Genomic DNA, 18,387 nt, shown 5'->3' with positions numbered 1-18,387 from the left:
CATTTCCAGCACATCCATCCTCCTGCGCACATCTCTATCCATAGCCCACGCCTCGCAACCATACAACATTGTTGGAACCACTATTCCCTCAAACATACCCATTTTTGCTTTCCGAGATAATGTTCTCGACTTCCACACATTTTTCAAGGCTCCCAAAATTTTCGCCCCCTCCCCCATCCTATGATCCACTTCCGCTTCCATGGTTCCATCCGCTGACAGATCCACTCCCAGATATCTAAAACACTTCACTTCCTCCAGTTTTTCTCCATTCAAACTCACCTCCCAATTGACTTGACCCTCACCCCTACTGTACCTAATAACCTTGCTCTTATTCACATTTACTCTCAACTTTCTTCTTCCACACACTTTACCAAACTCAGTCACCAGCTTCTGCAGTTTCTCACATGAATCAGCCACCAGCGCTGTATCATCAGCGAACAACAACTGACTCACTTCCCAAGCTCTCTCATCCCCAACAGACTTCATACTTGCCCCTCTTTCCAGGACTCTTGCATTTACCTCCCTTACAACCCCATCCATAAACAAATTAAACAACCATGGAGACATCACACACCCCTGCCGCAAACCTACATTCACTGAGAACCAATCACTTTCCTCTCTTCCTACACGTACACATGCCTTACATCCTCGATAAAAACTTTTCACTGCTTCCAACAACTTGCCTCCCACACCATATATTCTTAATACCTTCCACAGAGCATCTCTATCAACTCTATCAACTCTATCATATATATATATATATATATATATATATATATATATATATATATATATATATATATATATATATTTTTTTTTTTTTTTTTTTCTTTGTCGCTGTCTCCCGCGTTTGCGAGGTAGCGCAAGGAAACAGACGAAAGAAATGGCCCAACCCACCCCCATACACATGTATATACATACGTCCACACACGCAAATATACATACCTACACAGCTTTCCAAGGTTTACCCCAGACGCTTCACATGCCCTGATTCAATCCACTGACAGCACGTCAGCCCCGGTACACCACATCGCTCCAATTCACTCTATTCCTTGCCCTCCTTTCACCCTCCTGCATGTTCAGGACCCGATCACACAAAATCTTTTTCACTCCTTCTTTCCACCTCCAATTTGGTCTCCCTCTTCTCCTCGTTCCCTCCACCTCCGACACATATATCCTCTTGGTCAATCTTTCCTCACTCATTCTCTCCATGTTCCCAAACCATTTCAAAACACCCTCTTCTGCTCTCTCAACCACACTCTTTTTATTTCCACACATCTCTCTTACCCTTACGTTACTTACTCGATCAAACCACCTCACACCACACATTGTCCTCAAAAATCTCATTTCCAGCACATCCATCCTCCTGCGCACAACTCTATCCATAGTCCACGCCTCGCAACCATACAACATTGTTGGAACCACTATTCCTTCAAACATACCCATTTTTGCTTTCCGATATATATATATATATATATATATATATATATATATATATATATATATATATATATATATATATATATATATATATATATATATATATATATATATATATATATATATATATATATATATATATTTTCTTCTTTTTCTTTCAAACTATTCGCCACTTCCCGCATTAGCGAGGTAGCGTTAAGAACAGAGGACTGGGCCTTTGAGGGAATACCCTCACCTGGCCCAATTCTCTGTTCCTTCTTTTGGAAAATTAAAAAAAAACCGAGAGGGGAGGATTTCCAGCCCCCCGCTCCCTCCCCTTTTAGTCGCCTTCTACGACACGCAGGGAATACGTGGGAAGTACTCTTAATCCCCTATCCCCAGGGATCATATATATATATATAGGGAAAATGAGTTGGTAAACAGAGAAGAGGTAGTAAAAGCTTTGAGGAAGATGAAAGCCGGCAAGGCAGCAGGTTTGGATGGTATTGCAGTGGAATTTATTAAAAAAGGGGGTGACTGTATTGTTGACTGGTTGGTAAGGTTATTTAATGTATGTATGACTCATGGTGAGGTGCCTGAGGATTGGCGGAATGCGTGCATAGTGCCATTGTACAAAGGCAAAGGGGATAAGAGTGAGTGCTCAAATTACAGAGGTATAAGTTTGTTGAGTATTCCTGGCAAATTATATGGGAGGGTATTGATTGAGAGGGTGAAGGCATGTACAGAGCATCAGATTGGGGAAGAGCAGTGTGGTTTCAGAAGTGGTAGAGGATGTGTGGATCAGGTGTTTGCTTTGAAGAATGTATGTGAGAAATACTTAGAAAAGCAAATGGATTTGTATGTAGCATTTATGGATCTGGAGAAGGCATATGATAGAGTTGATAGAGATGCTCTGTGGAAGGTATTAAGAATATATGGTGTGGGAGGCAAGTTGTTAGAAGCAGTGAAAAGTTTTTATCGAGGATGTAAGGCATGTGTACGTGTAGGAAGAGAGGAAAGTGATTGGTTCTCAGTGAATGTAGGTTTGCGGCAGGGGTGTGTGATGTCTCCATGGTTGTTTAATTTGTTTATGGATGGGGTTGTTAGGGAGGTGAATGCAAGAGTTTTGGAAAGAGGGGCAAGTATGAAGTCTGTTGTGGATGAGAGAGCTTGGAAAGTGAGTCAGTTGTTGTTCGCTGATGATACAGCGCTGGTGGCTGATTCATGTGAGAAACTGCAGAAGCTGGTGACTGAGTTTGGTAAAGTGTGTGAAAGAAGAAAGTTAAGAGTAAATGTGAATAAGAGCAAGGTTATTAGGTACAGTAGGGTTGAGGGTCAATTCAGTTGGGAGGTGAGTTTGAATGGAGAAAAACTGGAGGAAGTGAAGTGTTTTAGATATCTGGGAGTGGATCTGGCAGCGGATGGAACCATGGAAGCGGAAGTGGATCATAGGGTGGGGGAGGGGGCGAAAATTCTGGGAGCCTTGAAGAATGTGTGGAAGTCGAGAACATTATCTGGGAAAGCAAAAATGGGTATGTTTGAAGGAATAGTGGTTCCAACAATGTTGTATGGGTGCGAGGCGTGGACTATGGATAGAGTTGTGCGCAGGAGGATGGATGTGCTGGAAATGAGATGTTTGAGGACAATGTGTGGTGTGAGGTGGTTTGATCGAGTAAGTAACGTAAGGGTAAGGGAGATGTGTGGAAATAAAAAGAGCGTGGTTGAGAGAGCAGAAGAGGGTGTTTTGAAATGGTTTGGTCACATGGAGAGAATGAGTGAGGAAAGATTGACCAAGAGGATATATGTGTCGGAGGTGGAGGGAACGAGGAGAAGAGGGAGACCAAATTGGAGGTGGAAAGATGGAGTGAAAAAGATTTTGTGTGATCGGGGCCTGAACATGCAGGAGGGTGAAAGGAGGGCAAAGAATAGAGTGAATTGGAGCGATGTGGTATACCGGGGTTGACGTGCTGTCAGTGGATTGAATCAAGGCATGTGTATGGGGGTGGGTTGGGCCATTTCTTTCGTCTGTTTCCTTGCGCTACCTCGCAAACGCGGGAGACAGCGACAAAGCAAAAAAAAAAAAAAAAAAAAAAAATATATATATATATATATATATATATATATATATATATATATATATATATATATATATATATATATATATATATATATATATATATATATATATATATTCTGAAGCCTAGTATATTCTGAACATGGATATTTGGAGATCACAATGATTTTTTCAATATGCTTAGGTCATGTTTTCCTAATAAGACTGGTGACCTCGTTGTTCGTTTAATAAATGTAAGCTGTCTTGCACTCACACTTCATGAATCATTCTGTCCCCTAACCTGTGTTACTGTCTCCAGCTGATATCTAACTTCCTTCCTTTTATAGCATAAGAATCTTCCTTGGAATATAGTTTTTAAAGAAGCAAGACTGTTCACCAAGAGAATGTCCCATGGCTTCGCCCAGTGCAACAGTTCTGCTTTGGGTACAATGGCTTAGGATCTCCAGTCGCGAGAGAGTCATGTGTTCTTCAGCCAGCCATGGCTGCCACAGGGTAACCCGTGGTGTGCGTGGCGCTAGAGGGCGAAGGACAACAGCAGGCTGACTCTCTTATGCCCAGATCTTACGATCAACAAGGAAGTTTGTAATTCTGATAAAGGAAACAATACCTCGAAGTATCTGTATGTTTATATGAATATATGCTCCTCCGACAATACCATGAATGAATTCAGATCCTATTTTCAATCTGGAATCAAGTTAACCGTATCTGGGAGTTGGCTGGTAGCTGGGTGAAGGCTGGTAGCTGGGTGAAGGCTGGTAGGTAGGATACTGAGCCTCGCCCTCATGTTCAACTTGAGCCACGTAACCGGAGTCGCCGTTGACGTTGTAAGTCACCCTCTGCAGACGACCGTCGGGAAGGAGCACGTAGTAGGAGCCCTGGGTGTCGTATCCGTCCCGAGACTCCTGGTGACCGAAGTCGTTGCCGGAGTTGTCGTCCTTTACGTTCCAGTCGAAGGTGTACTGGGCAGGTCCCTGTCGATCAAAGTAACGTTCTGTGAAACACATCTCACAATCTTGGAGTGTGAGTCTACTGTATTTACTAATGAACATGCGATATATTTGACGAATATATTTGAAACAGTGACTATCAATTAGTGTGAACGAGGAAAATACTATCAAAAAGTAGAAACTGTCACAAAATAAGATAAAAAAGAAAATATGTCATGATACGATCAGCTGGATGCAAATTTCCAAAAACTTACAGGAGGGGCGGGAGCGTTGTAGGAGGGACCTGGAGGGCGGTAAGTGGGGCCGTCGGCAGCGACGGCGGCGACAATGGCTACTAGGACGTAAACCTACAGACCACAGTATTGTAATACATGAAACAATCTGATATCATCTCTGTTATTTAATACAACATGTTGTATCTTGTAGCACATAGGATATGAACAATACTTTGAGTATTTACCTTAAAAGCCATGTTCAGCTGTGGGAGAAGCGCTAGACTGATGCTCTTGGATGCATCCGCTCGGTTTATATAATGGAGGCTCCGCCCGCCTTGCTTGCTGCAAAGTCAAGAGTTTTGAAAGGGAAAGCACAGGAGCCCTTGACACAGACGGTGGTTGTCCATACCAGTTGTTCCCACACTCAGTCGCCTCCCTATGAGCGTCAAGAAGCGGGACGATTATCAAGACGTGATGAGCATAGTTTCCTGAAACCGTTCTACTAAAAGTCCAAGTGTTCAAACTCTACTTCGACAGTATCGTATCTTCTGACGTCAAATCTAATGCCCCTTTACACCAGAACCATTGCCGGATTTCTCATAGTAGTGATGTCCTCCGAGATGAAAATAGTGAAGACATTGTTCGAGAGTAAAGCGGTGCCATGATTCCTAATATTTTGCGTTGAGAATCTTGTTGGCTCGCGCTTTATTCCAACAAAATTCCATGGACTTTTTCTGTAGAGATCTATTTGCTCAATATAATTTTTAGACTGATCACAATATGAATTTGCATGGTGTTATTGTAAAGAAAGAACTTTACACCCTTAAGAAAGAGGTCTGCTGTGATCTTGAACTGCCTTCTTCCTAACTATGCTGCCTGTATTCCTGTAGACCAGACAAATAGAATACCGTGCTATGTACCCCATTAGATAACAGTGTTTGAGGCACACTGATCTCTGTCAGGGTCTGACATCCACTGACCCCTGGCACGATCTTCCGTCCCCTGACCCTGGCACAGTTTGGTTTCCACTGATCTCTGGTAGGATCTGCCATCCACTGATCCATGGGATGGTTTGCCTTCCACTGATCTCTTGCAGGATCTGCTGTGCACTGACCCCTGGCACGATTTTTTCGACTGAGCTTTGGCACGGTGTAACGTCCCTGTCCCTAATAGAAAGGCCACCTTCGGCAAGGTTGTATCATCGTTAATTGATGATAAAGGGTACCATTTCATGGGATAACTTTTAAATTGAAAGGAGTCCACCCCTTCTCTGCTGCTGATTTTTGCAGAACGTTGAAATGATAGGTATTGCATGAAAGGGTCTTGGTGTTATTCAGTTAAAAAAGATGGTATAATTGCTTTTCTCAGAGACTAGAACACAGTTAACAAAAATGAACATCCCTAGATTTTTGCTCTAAATTTCTTTCGCTTCGTTCGTCAGTGCCTAGGAGACTGAAAATTCTCTTGGAAGTTCATTCACTTTCAAAACATTATGAGACTGAACAGATAGAATTGTAGTATATCATTTCTAGATCTTACTTCATCTTCAATGTCTAGAGGTGTTCTCTTTCTGGTGGTTGAATCATGAGTCCAAAGAAGATTATATCTTTTGTTGTCTTGGATGGATGCATAAACAGCAATACCTATGGAAATGGCATAATCTAATTGATTGTTGGGTTAGGTCTAACATGCAGTATCTATTCTTGAATGGGAGCAGATGGCTGGCTGTAATGCAAAAGTTCATCTGGATAATCAGAGGAGACGAGAATCTTCATATCAAGAGAGATTCAGTAGTAAGATTCTGGTATTCATGACTGGAATTTACTATTTTGGCGTTCTTTGTGAGGTTGTTGCTGGTCATATACCTTAAGTGCTGCTGGAACATAAGCTGTTTCTGTTCGAATTTTGTTAGTCTCCTAGGCACAGAAGTTGTAATTACTTTAATGTAATCCATGTAATGCCTATAAGATTCACCTAGACATGGATAGTTGGAAATCACATTGGGTTTGTTGAGTGGGCTGAAGTCGTGGTTCATGTCTCTTGTAATGAGACTGCTGGTGTCTTTGTTCTTATCACTGCTTACCAGCATAATCAAGAGAATCCTTGTTGATATTTGTGACGTTCTGACTAATTACCTGAAAAAAATATATGTTCACCAGGTTTGCAAGTAGGCGACAAATGGTTTTGGAAGTATAGTTGGGTAATAGAGTCTTCATGAATGTCGGAGGTCAGAGTTATTGGTGTATCTATTGTTGACCAGTGTCTGTCGTAGTCTTCAAAGTTCATGAAGGAGGATCCCATCTTGAGTAGTTCTTAAAATCCCACAAGCAACGTAATGAAGTTCTTATAATAAGAAAAGAGAATATGTCTGGAATAATCTATTTATTTCAATGAAATATTACATTTTTTACAGAAAAAGCATAATAAGAGCGAATCATATCCTCATATGTATATGGAATTATGTTAACCATATCTAGGTGTTGGCTGGTAGCTGGGTGAAGGCTGGTAGGCAGGATACTGAGCCTCGCCTTCATGTTCAACTTGAGCCACGTAACCGGAGTCGCCGTTGACGTTGTAAGTCACCCTCTGTAGACGACCGTCGGGAAGGAGCACGTAGTAGGAGCCCTGGGTGTCGTATCCATCCCGAGACTCCTGGTGACCGAAGTCGTTGCCGGAGTTGTCGTCCTTTACGTTCCAGTCGAAGGTGTACTGGGCAGGTCCCTGTCGATCAAAGTAACATTCTGTGAAACACATCTCACAATCTTGGAGTGTGAGTCTACTGTATTTACTAATGTACTTGCGTTATATTTGACGAATATATTTGAAACAGTGACTATTATTTTGTGTAAACGAGGAAAATACTATCAAAAAGTAGGAACTGTCACAAAATAAGATAAAAAAAAAAGAAATATGTCATGATACGGTCAGCTGGACACAAATTTCCAAAAACTTACAGGAGGGGCGGGAGCGTTGTAGGAGGGACCTGGAGGGCGGTAAGTGGGGCCGTCGGCAGCGACGGCGGCGACAATGGCTACTAGGACGTAAACCTACAGACCACAGTATTGTAATACATGAAACAATCTGATATCATCTCTGTTATTTAATACAACATGTTGTATCTTATAGCACATAGGATATGAACAATACTTTGAGTATTTACCTTAAAAGCCATGTTCAGCTGTGGGAGAAGCGCTAGACTGATGCTCTTGGATGCATCCGCTCGGTTTATATACTGGAAGCTCCGCCCGCATTGCTCGCTGCAAAGTCAAGAGTTTTGAAAGGGAAAGCACAGGAGCCCTTGACACAGACGGTGGTTGACCATACCAGTTGTTCCCACACTCAGTCGCCTCCCTATGAGCGTCAAGAAGCGGGACGATTATCAAGACGTGATGAGCATAGTTTCCTGAAACCGTTCTACTAAAAGTCCAAGTGTTCAAACTCTACTTCGACAGTATCGTATCTTCTGACGTCAAGTCTAATGCCCCTTTACACCAGAACCATTGCCGGATTTCTCATAGTAGTGATGTCCTCCGAGATGAAAATAGTGAAGACATCGTTCGAGAGTAAAGCGGTGCCATGATTTCTAATATTTTGCGTTGAGAATCTCGTTGGCTCGCGCTTTATTCCTGCAAAGTGCCATGGACTTTTTCTGTAGAGATCTATTTGCTCAATATAATTTTTAGACTGATCACAATATGAATTTGCATGGTGTTATGGTAAAGAAAGAACTTTACACCCTTAAGAATGTGATCTGCTGTGATCTTGAACTGCCTTCTTCCTAACTATGCTGCCTGTATTCCTGTAGACCAGACAAATAGAATACCGTGCTATGTACCCCATTAGATAACAGTGTTTGAGGCACACTGATCTCTGTCAGGGTCTGACATCCACTGACCCCTGGCACGATCTTCCGTCCCCTGACCCTGGCACAGTTTGGTTTCCACTGATCTCTGGTAGGATCTGCCATCCACTGATCCATGGGATGGTTTGCCTTCCACTGATCTCTTGCAGGATCTGCTGTGCACTGACCCCTGGCACGATTTTTTCGACTGAGCTTTGGGATGGTGTAACGTCCCTGTCCCTGATAGAAAGGCCACCTTCGGCGAGGTTGTATCATCATTAATGGAGAAAAAGGGTACCATTTCATGGGATAACTTTGAATCGAAAGGAGTCCATCCCTTCTCTGCTGCTGATTTTTGCAGAACGTTGAAATGATAGGTATTGCATGAAAGGGTCTTGGTGTTATTCAGTTAAAAAAGATGGTATAATTGCTTTTCTCAGAAACTAGAGCACAGTTAACAAAAATGAACACCCCCAGATTTTTGCTCTAAATTTCTTTCGCTTCGTTCGTCAGTGCCTAGGAGACTGAAAATTCTCTTGGAAGTTCATTCACTTTCAAAACATTATGAGACTGAACAGATAGAATTGTAGTATATTATTTCTAGATCTTACTCCATCTTCAATGTCTAGAGGTGTTCTCTTTCTGGTGGTTGAATCATGAGTCCAAAGAAGATTATATCTTTTGTTGTCTTGGATGGATGCATAAACAGCAATACCTATGGAAATGGCATAATCTAATTGGTTGTTGGGTTAGGTCTAACATGCAGTATCTATTCTTGAATGGGAGCAGATGGCTGGCTGCAATGCAAAAGTTCATCTGGATAATCAGAGGAGACGAAAATCTTCATATCAAGAGAGATTCAGTAGTGAGATTCTGGTATTCATGACTGGAATTTACTATTTTGGCGTTCTTTGTGAGGTTGTTGCTGGTCATATACCTTAAGTGCTGCTGGAACATAAGCTGTTTCTGTTCGAATTTTGTTAGTCTCCTAGGCACAGAAGTTGTAATTACTTTAATGTAATCCATGTAATGCCTATAAGATTCACCTAGACATGGATAGTTGGAAATCACATTGGGTTTGTTGAGTGGGCTGAAGTCGTGGTTCATGTCTCTTCTAATGAGACTGCTGGTGTCTTTGTTCTTATCACTGCTTACCAGCTTAATCAAGGGAGTCCTTGTTGATATTTGTGACGTTCTGACTAATTACCCGGAAAAATATATGTTCACCAGGTTTGCAAGTAGGCGACAAATGGTTTTGGAAGTATAGTTGGGTAATAATCTTCTTAAGAATGTTGGAGGTCAGAGTTGTTGGTGTCTCTATTGTTAACCAGTGTATGTCTTCAGAGTTCATGAAGGAGGATCCCATCTTGAGTAGTTCTTAAAATCCCACAAGCAACATAATGAAGTTCTTATAATAAGAAAAGAGAATATGTTTGGAATAATCTATTTATTTCAATAAAGTATTACATTTTTACAGAAAAAGCATGAGAAGAGCGAATCATATTCTGATGTGTTTATGGGATTATGTTAACCATATCTAGGTATTGGCTGGTAGCTGGGTGAAGGCTGGTAGGCAGGATACTGAGCCTCGCCTTCATGTTCAACTTGAGCCATGTAACCGGAGTCGCCGTTGACGTTGTAAGTCACCCTCTGTAGACGACCGTCGGGAAGGAGCACGTAGTAGGAGCCCTGGGTGTCGTATCCGTCCCGAGACTCCTGGTGACCGAAGTCGTTGCCGGAGTTGTCGTCCTTCACGCTCCAGTCGAAGGTGTACCGGGCAGGTCCCTGTCGATCAAAGTAACGTTCTTTGAAACACATCTCACAATTCTGAAGTCTGAGTGTACTGTATTTATTGATGTATTTGTTATATATTTGATAGATATACTGAAGAAGTGACTATTATTTTGTGTGAACGAGGAAAATACTATCAAAAAGTAGGAACTGTCACAAAAGAAGATAAAAAGGAAAAGATTTTACATGGTCAACTGGATGCATATCTCTAAAAACCTACAGGAGGGGCGGGAGCGTTGTAAGAGGGACCTGGCGGGAGGTAAGTAGGGCCGTCGGCAGCGACGGCGGCGACAAGGGCTACCAGGACGTAAATCTGCAAACCACAGTATTGTAATACATGAAAATATCTGATACATCCTTTGTCATTCAACACAACATGTATCTTACTGCACACAGGAAAATAACAATACTCTAAGAATTTACCTTGAAAGCCATGTTCAGCTGCGGGAAAAGAGCTAGATTGATGTTCTTGGATGCATCCGCTCGGTTTATATACTGGAGGCTCCGCCCGCCTTGCTCGCTACAATGTCAAGAGATTTGAAAGGGAAAGCACAGGAGCCCTTAACATAGCAGGTGGTGACCATCCCAGCCTTTCCACCGCTCCGATGCCTCCCGGTAAGACTCGAGAGGCGTGACGATTGCCAAGATGTGAACAGCACTGTTTCCTTAAATCGTTCTACTAAAAGACCAAGAGTTCACCTCTACTATGACAATATCGCATCTTCTGGCATCAAGTCTAATTCCCCTTTACACCAGAGTCATTGTGAGTTTTCTCACGGTTATAATGTACTCCGAGAGGATAACAGTTAAGACATTTCTCGAGAGTAAAACGGTGCCATGATTTCTAATGTTTTGTGATGGGAATCTTGAAAGCTGAGTTGTTTATGGCGCTTGGATTGTATAAGAGAGGAATTTACACCCTTTAAGAAATGATCTGCTGTGATCTTGAACTGTCTTCTTCCTTAGTATGTTGCCTGTATTCCTGTAGACCAGACAAATAGAATACTATGGTATGTGCCCAAGCAGATAATCATGTTTGACGCCCACTGATCTCTGTCAGGGTCTACTGTCCCTTGATCCTGGCACAGTCTGCACTTCACGTATCACTGGTAGGATCTGCCATACAATGATCCCAATGTGTGACTATTGTCTACTGGTTCATGACATGATCTACCGTCCACTGACCCCTGGCAAGATCTCTTGTCCACTGAGCCTTATCCCGGTTTGCCTTACATTAACCCTTGGCACGATTTGCCATCCACTGTCCACTGGTACGCTGTGCCATTCACTGACCTCTGGCACAGTGTGTCATTTACTGATTCCTTTACCCGAAAGAAAGCCAAGTTAAGCGAGGTTGAATCATGTTTAATGTATGAAAAAGAGTACCATTACATGGCAGAACTTTTCACTCGAAAGGAGTCCATCTCTTTTCTGCAAATGATTCAGGAAAACGTTGGAGGTATAAGAGTTGTGTAAAAGTGTCTTGGGGATATTCAGTTAAAAATGATGACATATGTTTTGTTTCAGAGACTAAAGCATTTCTAACAAAAATGAACAGCTTAGTTTTTGGCTCAGTACTTCTTTTGTTTATTCCATCAGTGCCATGGATACTGAAAATTTATTTTTACGTTCATGGAGTTTTAAAAGATCATAACAATGAATAGATGGACTTGTAGTACAATATTTCAGATCTTGATTCATCTTCAGGCGAAACGATGTCTCCTTCCGATCGTGTACAAGGTCTAGAGGTGTTCTCTTTACGGTGGTTGAATAATGAGACAAAGGAAGATCGAGCCTTTTGTTGTACTGGATGGATGCATAAATAGCAGTACCTATGGGAATAGCATCATTTGCTTGGCCTGACGTTCCAGCGCGCCCTATCTATTCTTGACTGGGAGCAGATGGCTGGCTGTAATGCAAAAGTTCATGTGGATAATTAGGCGGGACGAAAATCTTCATATCAGGGAGATTCAGTAATAGGTTTCTGGGATTCATGACTTAAAGTTACAATTTTGGTGCTCTTTATTAGGTTGTTTCTGATCACATATCTTGAGTGCTGCTGGAACATATGATGTTATGGGCATCTTCTCATCGTTGCATTGCTAGTCTCTTAGACACAGAAGTTGTAATGACTTCAATATAATCAATGTGATGCCTACAATATTCATCTGGATATGGATATTTGGAGTTCACATTGGTTTTGTTGAGTAGGATGAAGTCCTGGGTCATGTCTTTACTAATGAGACTGCTGACGTCAATGTTCTTATCATCAGCTTAACTAAGAGAGTCAGTGTTGACATCTGTGACGATCAGGTTTGTAGGTAGACGACATTTGGTTGTGGAAGTTTTGTTTTGTAATAGTGTCTTCATGAATGTTGGAGATTAGAGTTTTTGGTGTATCTATTGGTAAGCAGTGCCTGTCGTAGTCTTCAAAATTCATGGAGGAGGATCCATTCTAGGTAGTTCTTAAAAGCTAACAAGCAACAACTTAAGTTCTTATAATAACGAAAAGAAAAAATATATCTGGAGAATCTATTTATTTACAATAGCATATTACATTCTTAGAGAAAAAACGTCATCAATCAAATCCGATTCTATTATCCATCTGGAATCAAGTTAACCATATCTAGGTTTTAGCTGGTAGCTGGGTGAAGGGTGGTAGCTGGGTGAAGGGTGGTAGGCAGGATACTGAGCCTCGCCCTCATGTTCAACTTGAGCCACGTAACCGGAGTCGCCGTTGACGTCGTAAGTCACCCTCTGCAGACGACCGTCGGGAAGCATCACGTAGTAGGAGCCCAGGGTGTCGTATCCGTCCCGAGACTCCTGGTGACCGAAGTCGTTGCCGGAGTTGTCGTCCTTCACGTTCCAGTCGAAGGTGTACCGGGCAGGTCCCTGTCGATCAAAGTAACGTTCTGTGAGACACATCTCACAATTCTGAGTCTGAGTGTACTGTATCTAATGATGTATTTGTTGCATATTTCATGAATATACTGAAGAAAGTGACTATTATTTGTGCGAGACGAGGAAAATACTATAAAGAAGTAGGAACTGTCACAAAAGAAAATAAGAAAAGATTTTACATAGTCAACGGGATACAAATTTAAGAACTTACTGGAGGGGCGGGAGCGTTGTAGGAGGGACCTGGTGGGCGGTAAGTAGGGCCGTCGGCAGCGACGGCGGCGACAAGGGCTACCAGGACGTAAATCTGCAAACCACAGTATTGCAGTACATGAAACAATCTGATATATCCTTTGTCATTCAACGCAACATGTATCCTACTGCACACAGGAAAATAACAATACTCTAAGAATTTACCTTGAAAGCCATGTTCAGCTGCGGGAAAAGAGCTAGATTGATGTTTTTGGATGCATCCGCTCGGTTTATATACTGGAGGCTCCGCCCACCTTGCTCGCTACAATGTCAAGAGATTTGAGAGGGAAAGCACAGGAGCCCTTAACACAGCAGTTGGTGACCATCCCAGCCTTTCCACCGCTCCGATGCCTCCCGGTAAGACTCGAGAGGCGTGACGAATACCAAGATGTGAACAGCACTGTTTTCTTAAATCGTTCTACTAAAAGACCAAGAGTTCACCTCTACTATGACAATATCGCATCTTCTGGCATCAAGTCTAATTCCTCTTTACACCAGAGTCATTGTAGGTTTTCTCACGGTTATAATGTACTCCTAGAGGATAACAGTTAAGACATTTCTCGAGAGTAAAACTGTGCCATGATTTCTAATGTTTTGTGTTGTTAATCTTGAAAGCTGAGTTGTTTATGGCGCTTGGATAGTATAAAGGAGGAATTTACACCCTTTAAGAAATGATCTGCTTTGATCTTGAACTATCTTCTTCCTTACTATGTTGCCTGTATCCCTGTAGACCAGTCAAATAGAAAACTGTGGTATGTACCCAAGCAGTTAATCATGTTTGACGCCCACTGATCTCTGTCAGGGTCTACTGTCCCTTAACCCTGGCACATTCTGCACTTCACGTATCACTGGTAGGATCTGCCATGCAATGATCCCTTGGTGTGACTGTCTTCTACTGTTTCATGACATGATCTACCGTTCAATGACCCCTGGCAAGATCTCTTGTCCAATGAGCCTTATCCCGGTTTGCCTTACATTAACCCTTGGCATGATTTGCCATCCACTTACCACTGGTACGCTATGCCATTCGCTGTCCTCTGGCACAGTGTGCCATTTACTGATCCCTGGCCCCGAGCGGAAGGCCACATTCTGCCAGGCTGAATTATGTTCAATGTATGAAAAAGTACCATTACATAGTAGAAGTTTTCTCTCGAAAGGAGTTCATCCCTTTCCTGCAACTGATCCAGGAAAACGTTGGAAGTATAAGAGTTGTGTAAAAGTGTCTCGGGGATATTCAGTTAAAAATGATGACATATGTTTTGTTTCAGAGACTAAAGCATTTCTAACGAAAATGAACAGGTTAGTTTTTGGCTAAGTACTTCTTTCATTTCTGCCATCAGTGCCATGGATACTGAAAATTCACTTTTACGTTCACGCAGTTTCAAAAGATCATAACAATGAATAGATACACTTGTAGCACAATATTTCGGATCTTGATTTATCTTCAGGCGAAACGATGTCTCCTTCCGATCGTCTACAAGGTCTAGAGGTGTTCTCTTTACGGTGGTTGAATAATGAGGCAAAGGAAGATCGAGTCATTTGTTGTGCTGGATGGATGCATAAATAGCAATACCTATGGAAATGGATTCATTTGATTGGGCTGACGGAGTAGTTCTAGCGCGCCATATCTATTCTTGACTGGGAGCAGATGGCTGGCTGTAATGCAAAAGTTCATGTGGATAATTGGGCGGGGGGACGAAAATCTTCATATCGAGAGAGATTCAGTAATAGGTTTCTGGGATTCATGACTGGATGTTACAATTTTGGTGATCTTTATTAGGTTGTTTCTGATCACATGTTTTGAGTGCTGCTGGAACATATGATGTTATGGGAACATTCTGTTCGTTGCATTGCTAGTCTCTCAGACAGAGAAGTTGTAATGACTTCAATATAATCAATGTGATGCCTACAATATTCATCTGGATATGGATATTTGGAGTTCACATTGGTTTTGTTGAGTAGGATGAAGTCCTGGGTCATGTCTTTATTAATGTGACTGCTGATGTAAGTGTTATCATCAGCTTAACTAAGTAAGTCAGTGTTGACATTTGTGACGATCAGGTTTGTAGGTAGACGACATTTGGTTGTGGAAGTTATGTTTTGTAATAGTGTCTTCATGAATGTTGGAGATTAGAGTTTTTGGTGTATCTATTGGTAAGCAGTGTCTGTCGCAGTCTTCAAAATTCCTGGACGAGGATCCATTCTGAGTAGTTCTTAAAAGCTGACAAGCAACTTAAGTTCTTATAATAAGATAAGAAAAAATATATCTGGAGAATCTATTTATTTACAATAGCATATTACATTCTTAGAGAAAAAACGTCATCAATTAAATCCGATTCTATTATCCATCTGGAATCAAGTTAACCATATCTAGGTGTTGGCTGGTAGGTGGGTGAAGGGTGGTAGGCAGGATACTGAGCCTTGCCTTCATGTTCAACTTGAGCCACGTAACCGGAGTCGCCGTTGACGTTGTAAGTCACCCTCTGCAGACGACCGTCGGGAAGCATCACGTAGTAGGATCCCTGGGTGTCGTATCCGTCCCGAGACTCCTGGTGACCAAAGTCATTGCCGGAGTTGTCGTCCTTCACGTTCCAGTCGAAGGTGTACCGGGCAGGTCCCTGTCGATCAAAGTAACGTTCTTTGAAACACATCTCACAATTCTGAAGTCTGAGTGTACTGTATTTATTGATGTATTTGTTGCATAGTTGATAAATATACTGAAGAAGTGACTATTATTTTGTGTGAACGAGGAAAATACTATCAAAAAGTGGGAACTGTCACAAAAGAAGATAAAAAGGACAAGATTTTACAATATGGTCAACTGGATGCATATCTCTAAAAACTTACAGGAGGGGCGATAGCGTTGTAGGAAGGACCTGGAGGACGGTAAGTAGGGCCTTCGGCAGCGACGGCGGCGACAAGGGCTACCAGGACGTAAATCTGCAAACCACAGTATTGTAATACATGAAAATATCTGATATATCCTTTGTCATTCAACATAACATGTATCTTACTGCACACAGGAAAATAACAATACTCTAAGAATTTACCTTGAAAGCCATGTTCAGCTGCGGGAAAAGAGCTAGATTGATGTTCTTGGATGCATCCGCTCGGTTTATATACTGGAGGCTCCGCCCGCCTTGCTCGCTACAATGTCAAGAGATTTGAAAGGGAAAGCACAGGAGCCCTTAACATAGCAGGTGGTGACCATCCCAGTCTTTCCACCGCTCAGGTGCCTCCCGGTAGGACTCGAGAGGCGTGACGATTACCAAGATGTGGACAGCACTGTTTCCTTAAATCGTTCTATTAAAAGACCAAGAGTTCAACTCTACTATGACAACGTATCTTTTGGCGTCAAGTTTAATTCTTCTTTACACCAGAGTCATTGTGAGTTTTCTCACGGTTATAATGTACTCCGAGAGGATAACAGTTAAGACATTTCTCGAGAGTAAAACGGTGCCATGATTTCTAATGTTTTGTGTTGGGAATCTTGAAAGCTGAGTTGTTTATGGCGCTTGGATTGTATAAGGGAGGAATTTACACCCTCTAAGAAATGATCTGCTTTGATCTTGAACTGTCTTTTTCCTAACTGTGCTGCCTGTATCCCTGTAGACCAGACAAATAGAATACTGTGGTATGTGCCCAAGCAGATAATCATGTTTGACGCCCACTGATCTCTGTCAGGGTCTACTGTCCCTTGACCCTGGCACAGTCTGCACTTCACGTATCACTGGTAGGATCTGCCATCCAATGACCCCTGGGTGTGACTGTCTTCTACTGGTTCATTACATAATCTACCGTCCACTGACCCCTGGCAAGATCTCTTGTCCACTGAGCCTTATCCCGGTTTGCCTTACATAGACCCTTGGCACGATTTGCTATCCACTGACCACTGGTACGCTGTGCCATTCACTGTCCTCTGGCACAGTGTGCCATTTACTGATCCCTGGCCCCGAGTGGAGGGGCACGTTCAGCGAGGTTGAATTATGTTTTATGTATGAAAAAGAGTACCATTATATGGCAGAACTTTTCACTCGAAAGGAGTCCATCCCTTTCCTGCTACTGATTCAGGAAAACGTTGGAGGTATAAGAGTTGTGTAAAAGTGTCTTGGGGATATTCTGTTTAAAATGATGACATGTTTTGTTTCAGAGACTAAAGCATTTCTAACGAAAATGAACAGGTTATTTTTTTTCTAAGTACTTCTTTCATTTCTTCCATCTGTGCCATAGATACTTATACGTTCATGCAGTTTCAAAAGATCATAACAATGAATAGATGGACTTGCAGTACAATATGTCGTTATCTTGATTCATCTTTACGCTAAATGATGTCTCCTTCCGATTGTCTACAAGGTCTAGAGGTGTTCTCTTTACGGTGGTTGAATATTGAGACAAAGGAAGATCGAGTCATTTGTTGTGCTGGATGGATGCATAAATAGCAATACCTATGGGAATGGCATCATTTGATTGGCCTGACGGAGTAGTTCCAGAGCGCCCTATCTATTCTTGAATGGGAGCAGATGGCTGGCTGTAATGCAAAAGTTCATGTGGATAATTAGGCGGGACGAAAATCTTCATATCAAGAGAGATTCAGTAATAGGTTTCTGGGATTCATGACTTAAAGTTACAATTTTGGTGCTCTTTATTAGGTTGTTTCTGATCACATATCTTGAGTGCTGCTGGAACATATGATGTTATGGGCATCTTCTCATCGTTGCATTGCTAGTCTCTTAGACACAGAAGTTGTAATGACTTCAATATAATCAATGTGATGCCTACAATATTCATCTGGATATGGATATTTGGAGTTCACATTGGTTTTGTTGAGTAGGATGAAGTCCTGGGTCATGTCTTTACTAATGAGACTGCTGACGTCAATGTTCTTATCATCAGCTTAACTAAGAGAGTCAGTGTTGACATCTGTGACGATCAGGTTTGTAGGTAGACGAC

General features: G+C 42.0%; 5 protein-coding genes across 5 annotated transcripts; all 5 read right to left on the bottom strand.

Annotated features, from left to right (window-relative positions):
* Positions 1-4,107: 4,107 nt before the first annotated feature.
* Positions 4,108-4,938, bottom strand: LOC139758467 (pro-resilin-like). The gene is made up of 3 exons (XM_071679911.1): positions 4,901-4,938; positions 4,695-4,787; positions 4,108-4,464 (listed from the first exon to the last, which is right to left on the bottom strand). Exons 1-3 carry the CDS (start codon positions 4,910-4,912, stop codon positions 4,189-4,191), a joined length of 381 nt encoding a protein of 126 aa, XP_071536012.1. The 5' UTR covers positions 4,913-4,938; the 3' UTR covers positions 4,108-4,188.
* A 2,092-nt stretch (positions 4,939-7,030) lies between these two features.
* LOC139758468 (pro-resilin-like) lies at positions 7,031-7,859 on the bottom strand. The gene is made up of 3 exons (XM_071679912.1): positions 7,816-7,859; positions 7,610-7,702; positions 7,031-7,376 (listed from the first exon to the last, which is right to left on the bottom strand). Exons 1-3 carry the CDS (start codon positions 7,825-7,827, stop codon positions 7,119-7,121), a joined length of 363 nt encoding a protein of 120 aa, XP_071536013.1. The 5' UTR covers positions 7,828-7,859; the 3' UTR covers positions 7,031-7,118.
* Positions 7,860-9,959: 2,100 nt separating this feature from the next.
* LOC139758537 (cuticle protein 19-like) lies at positions 9,960-11,049 on the bottom strand. Its single transcript, XM_071680059.1, has 3 exons — positions 11,039-11,049; positions 10,508-10,673; positions 9,960-10,281 (listed from the first exon to the last, which is right to left on the bottom strand). The coding sequence occupies exons 1-3, from the start codon at positions 11,047-11,049 to the stop codon at positions 10,024-10,026; spliced, it is 435 nt and encodes a 144-aa protein (XP_071536160.1). The 3' UTR covers positions 9,960-10,023.
* Positions 11,050-12,818: 1,769 nt separating this feature from the next.
* On the bottom strand, positions 12,819-13,627 carry LOC139758603 (pro-resilin-like). The gene is made up of 3 exons (XM_071680122.1): positions 13,603-13,627; positions 13,400-13,492; positions 12,819-13,179 (listed from the first exon to the last, which is right to left on the bottom strand). Exons 1-3 carry the CDS (start codon positions 13,612-13,614, stop codon positions 12,904-12,906), a joined length of 381 nt encoding a protein of 126 aa, XP_071536223.1. The 5' UTR covers positions 13,615-13,627; the 3' UTR covers positions 12,819-12,903.
* A 2,047-nt stretch (positions 13,628-15,674) lies between these two features.
* Positions 15,675-16,523, bottom strand: LOC139758602 (pro-resilin-like). Its single transcript, XM_071680121.1, has 3 exons — positions 16,488-16,523; positions 16,285-16,377; positions 15,675-16,055 (listed from the first exon to the last, which is right to left on the bottom strand). Exons 1-3 carry the CDS (start codon positions 16,497-16,499, stop codon positions 15,798-15,800), a joined length of 363 nt encoding a protein of 120 aa, XP_071536222.1. The 5' UTR covers positions 16,500-16,523; the 3' UTR covers positions 15,675-15,797.
* Between the last annotated feature and the right edge of the window lie 1,864 nt (positions 16,524-18,387).

The sequence above is a fragment of the Panulirus ornatus genome, chromosome 30, assembly GCF_036320965.1.
Source record: "Panulirus ornatus isolate Po-2019 chromosome 30, ASM3632096v1, whole genome shotgun sequence".
NCBI lineage: Eukaryota > Metazoa > Arthropoda > Malacostraca > Decapoda > Palinuridae > Panulirus > Panulirus ornatus.
This window is presented reverse-complemented; position numbering and strand designations above follow the sequence as displayed.

Excerpts from the sequence above, each read along its gene's own strand:
- LOC139758467 (XM_071679911.1), bottom strand. Across the intron at positions 4,465-4,694 it reads ACAACGCTCCCGCCCCTCCT|GGACCTGCCCAGTACACCTT; the intron begins GTAAGTTTTTGG and ends TTTGATCGACAG.
- LOC139758468 (XM_071679912.1), bottom strand. Across the intron at positions 7,377-7,609 it reads ACAACGCTCCCGCCCCTCCT|GGACCTGCCCAGTACACCTT; the intron begins GTAAGTTTTTGG and ends TTTGATCGACAG.
- LOC139758602 (XM_071680121.1), bottom strand. Across the intron at positions 16,056-16,284 it reads ACAACGCTATCGCCCCTCCT|GGACCTGCCCGGTACACCTT; the intron begins GTAAGTTTTTAG and ends TTTGATCGACAG.
- LOC139758603 (XM_071680122.1), bottom strand. Across the intron at positions 13,180-13,399 it reads ACAACGCTCCCGCCCCTCCA|GGACCTGCCCGGTACACCTT; the intron begins GTAAGTTCTTAA and ends TTTGATCGACAG.
- LOC139758537 (XM_071680059.1), bottom strand. Across the intron at positions 10,282-10,507 it reads ACAACGCTCCCGCCCCTCCT|GGACCTGCCCGGTACACCTT; the intron begins GTAGGTTTTTAG and ends TTTGATCGACAG.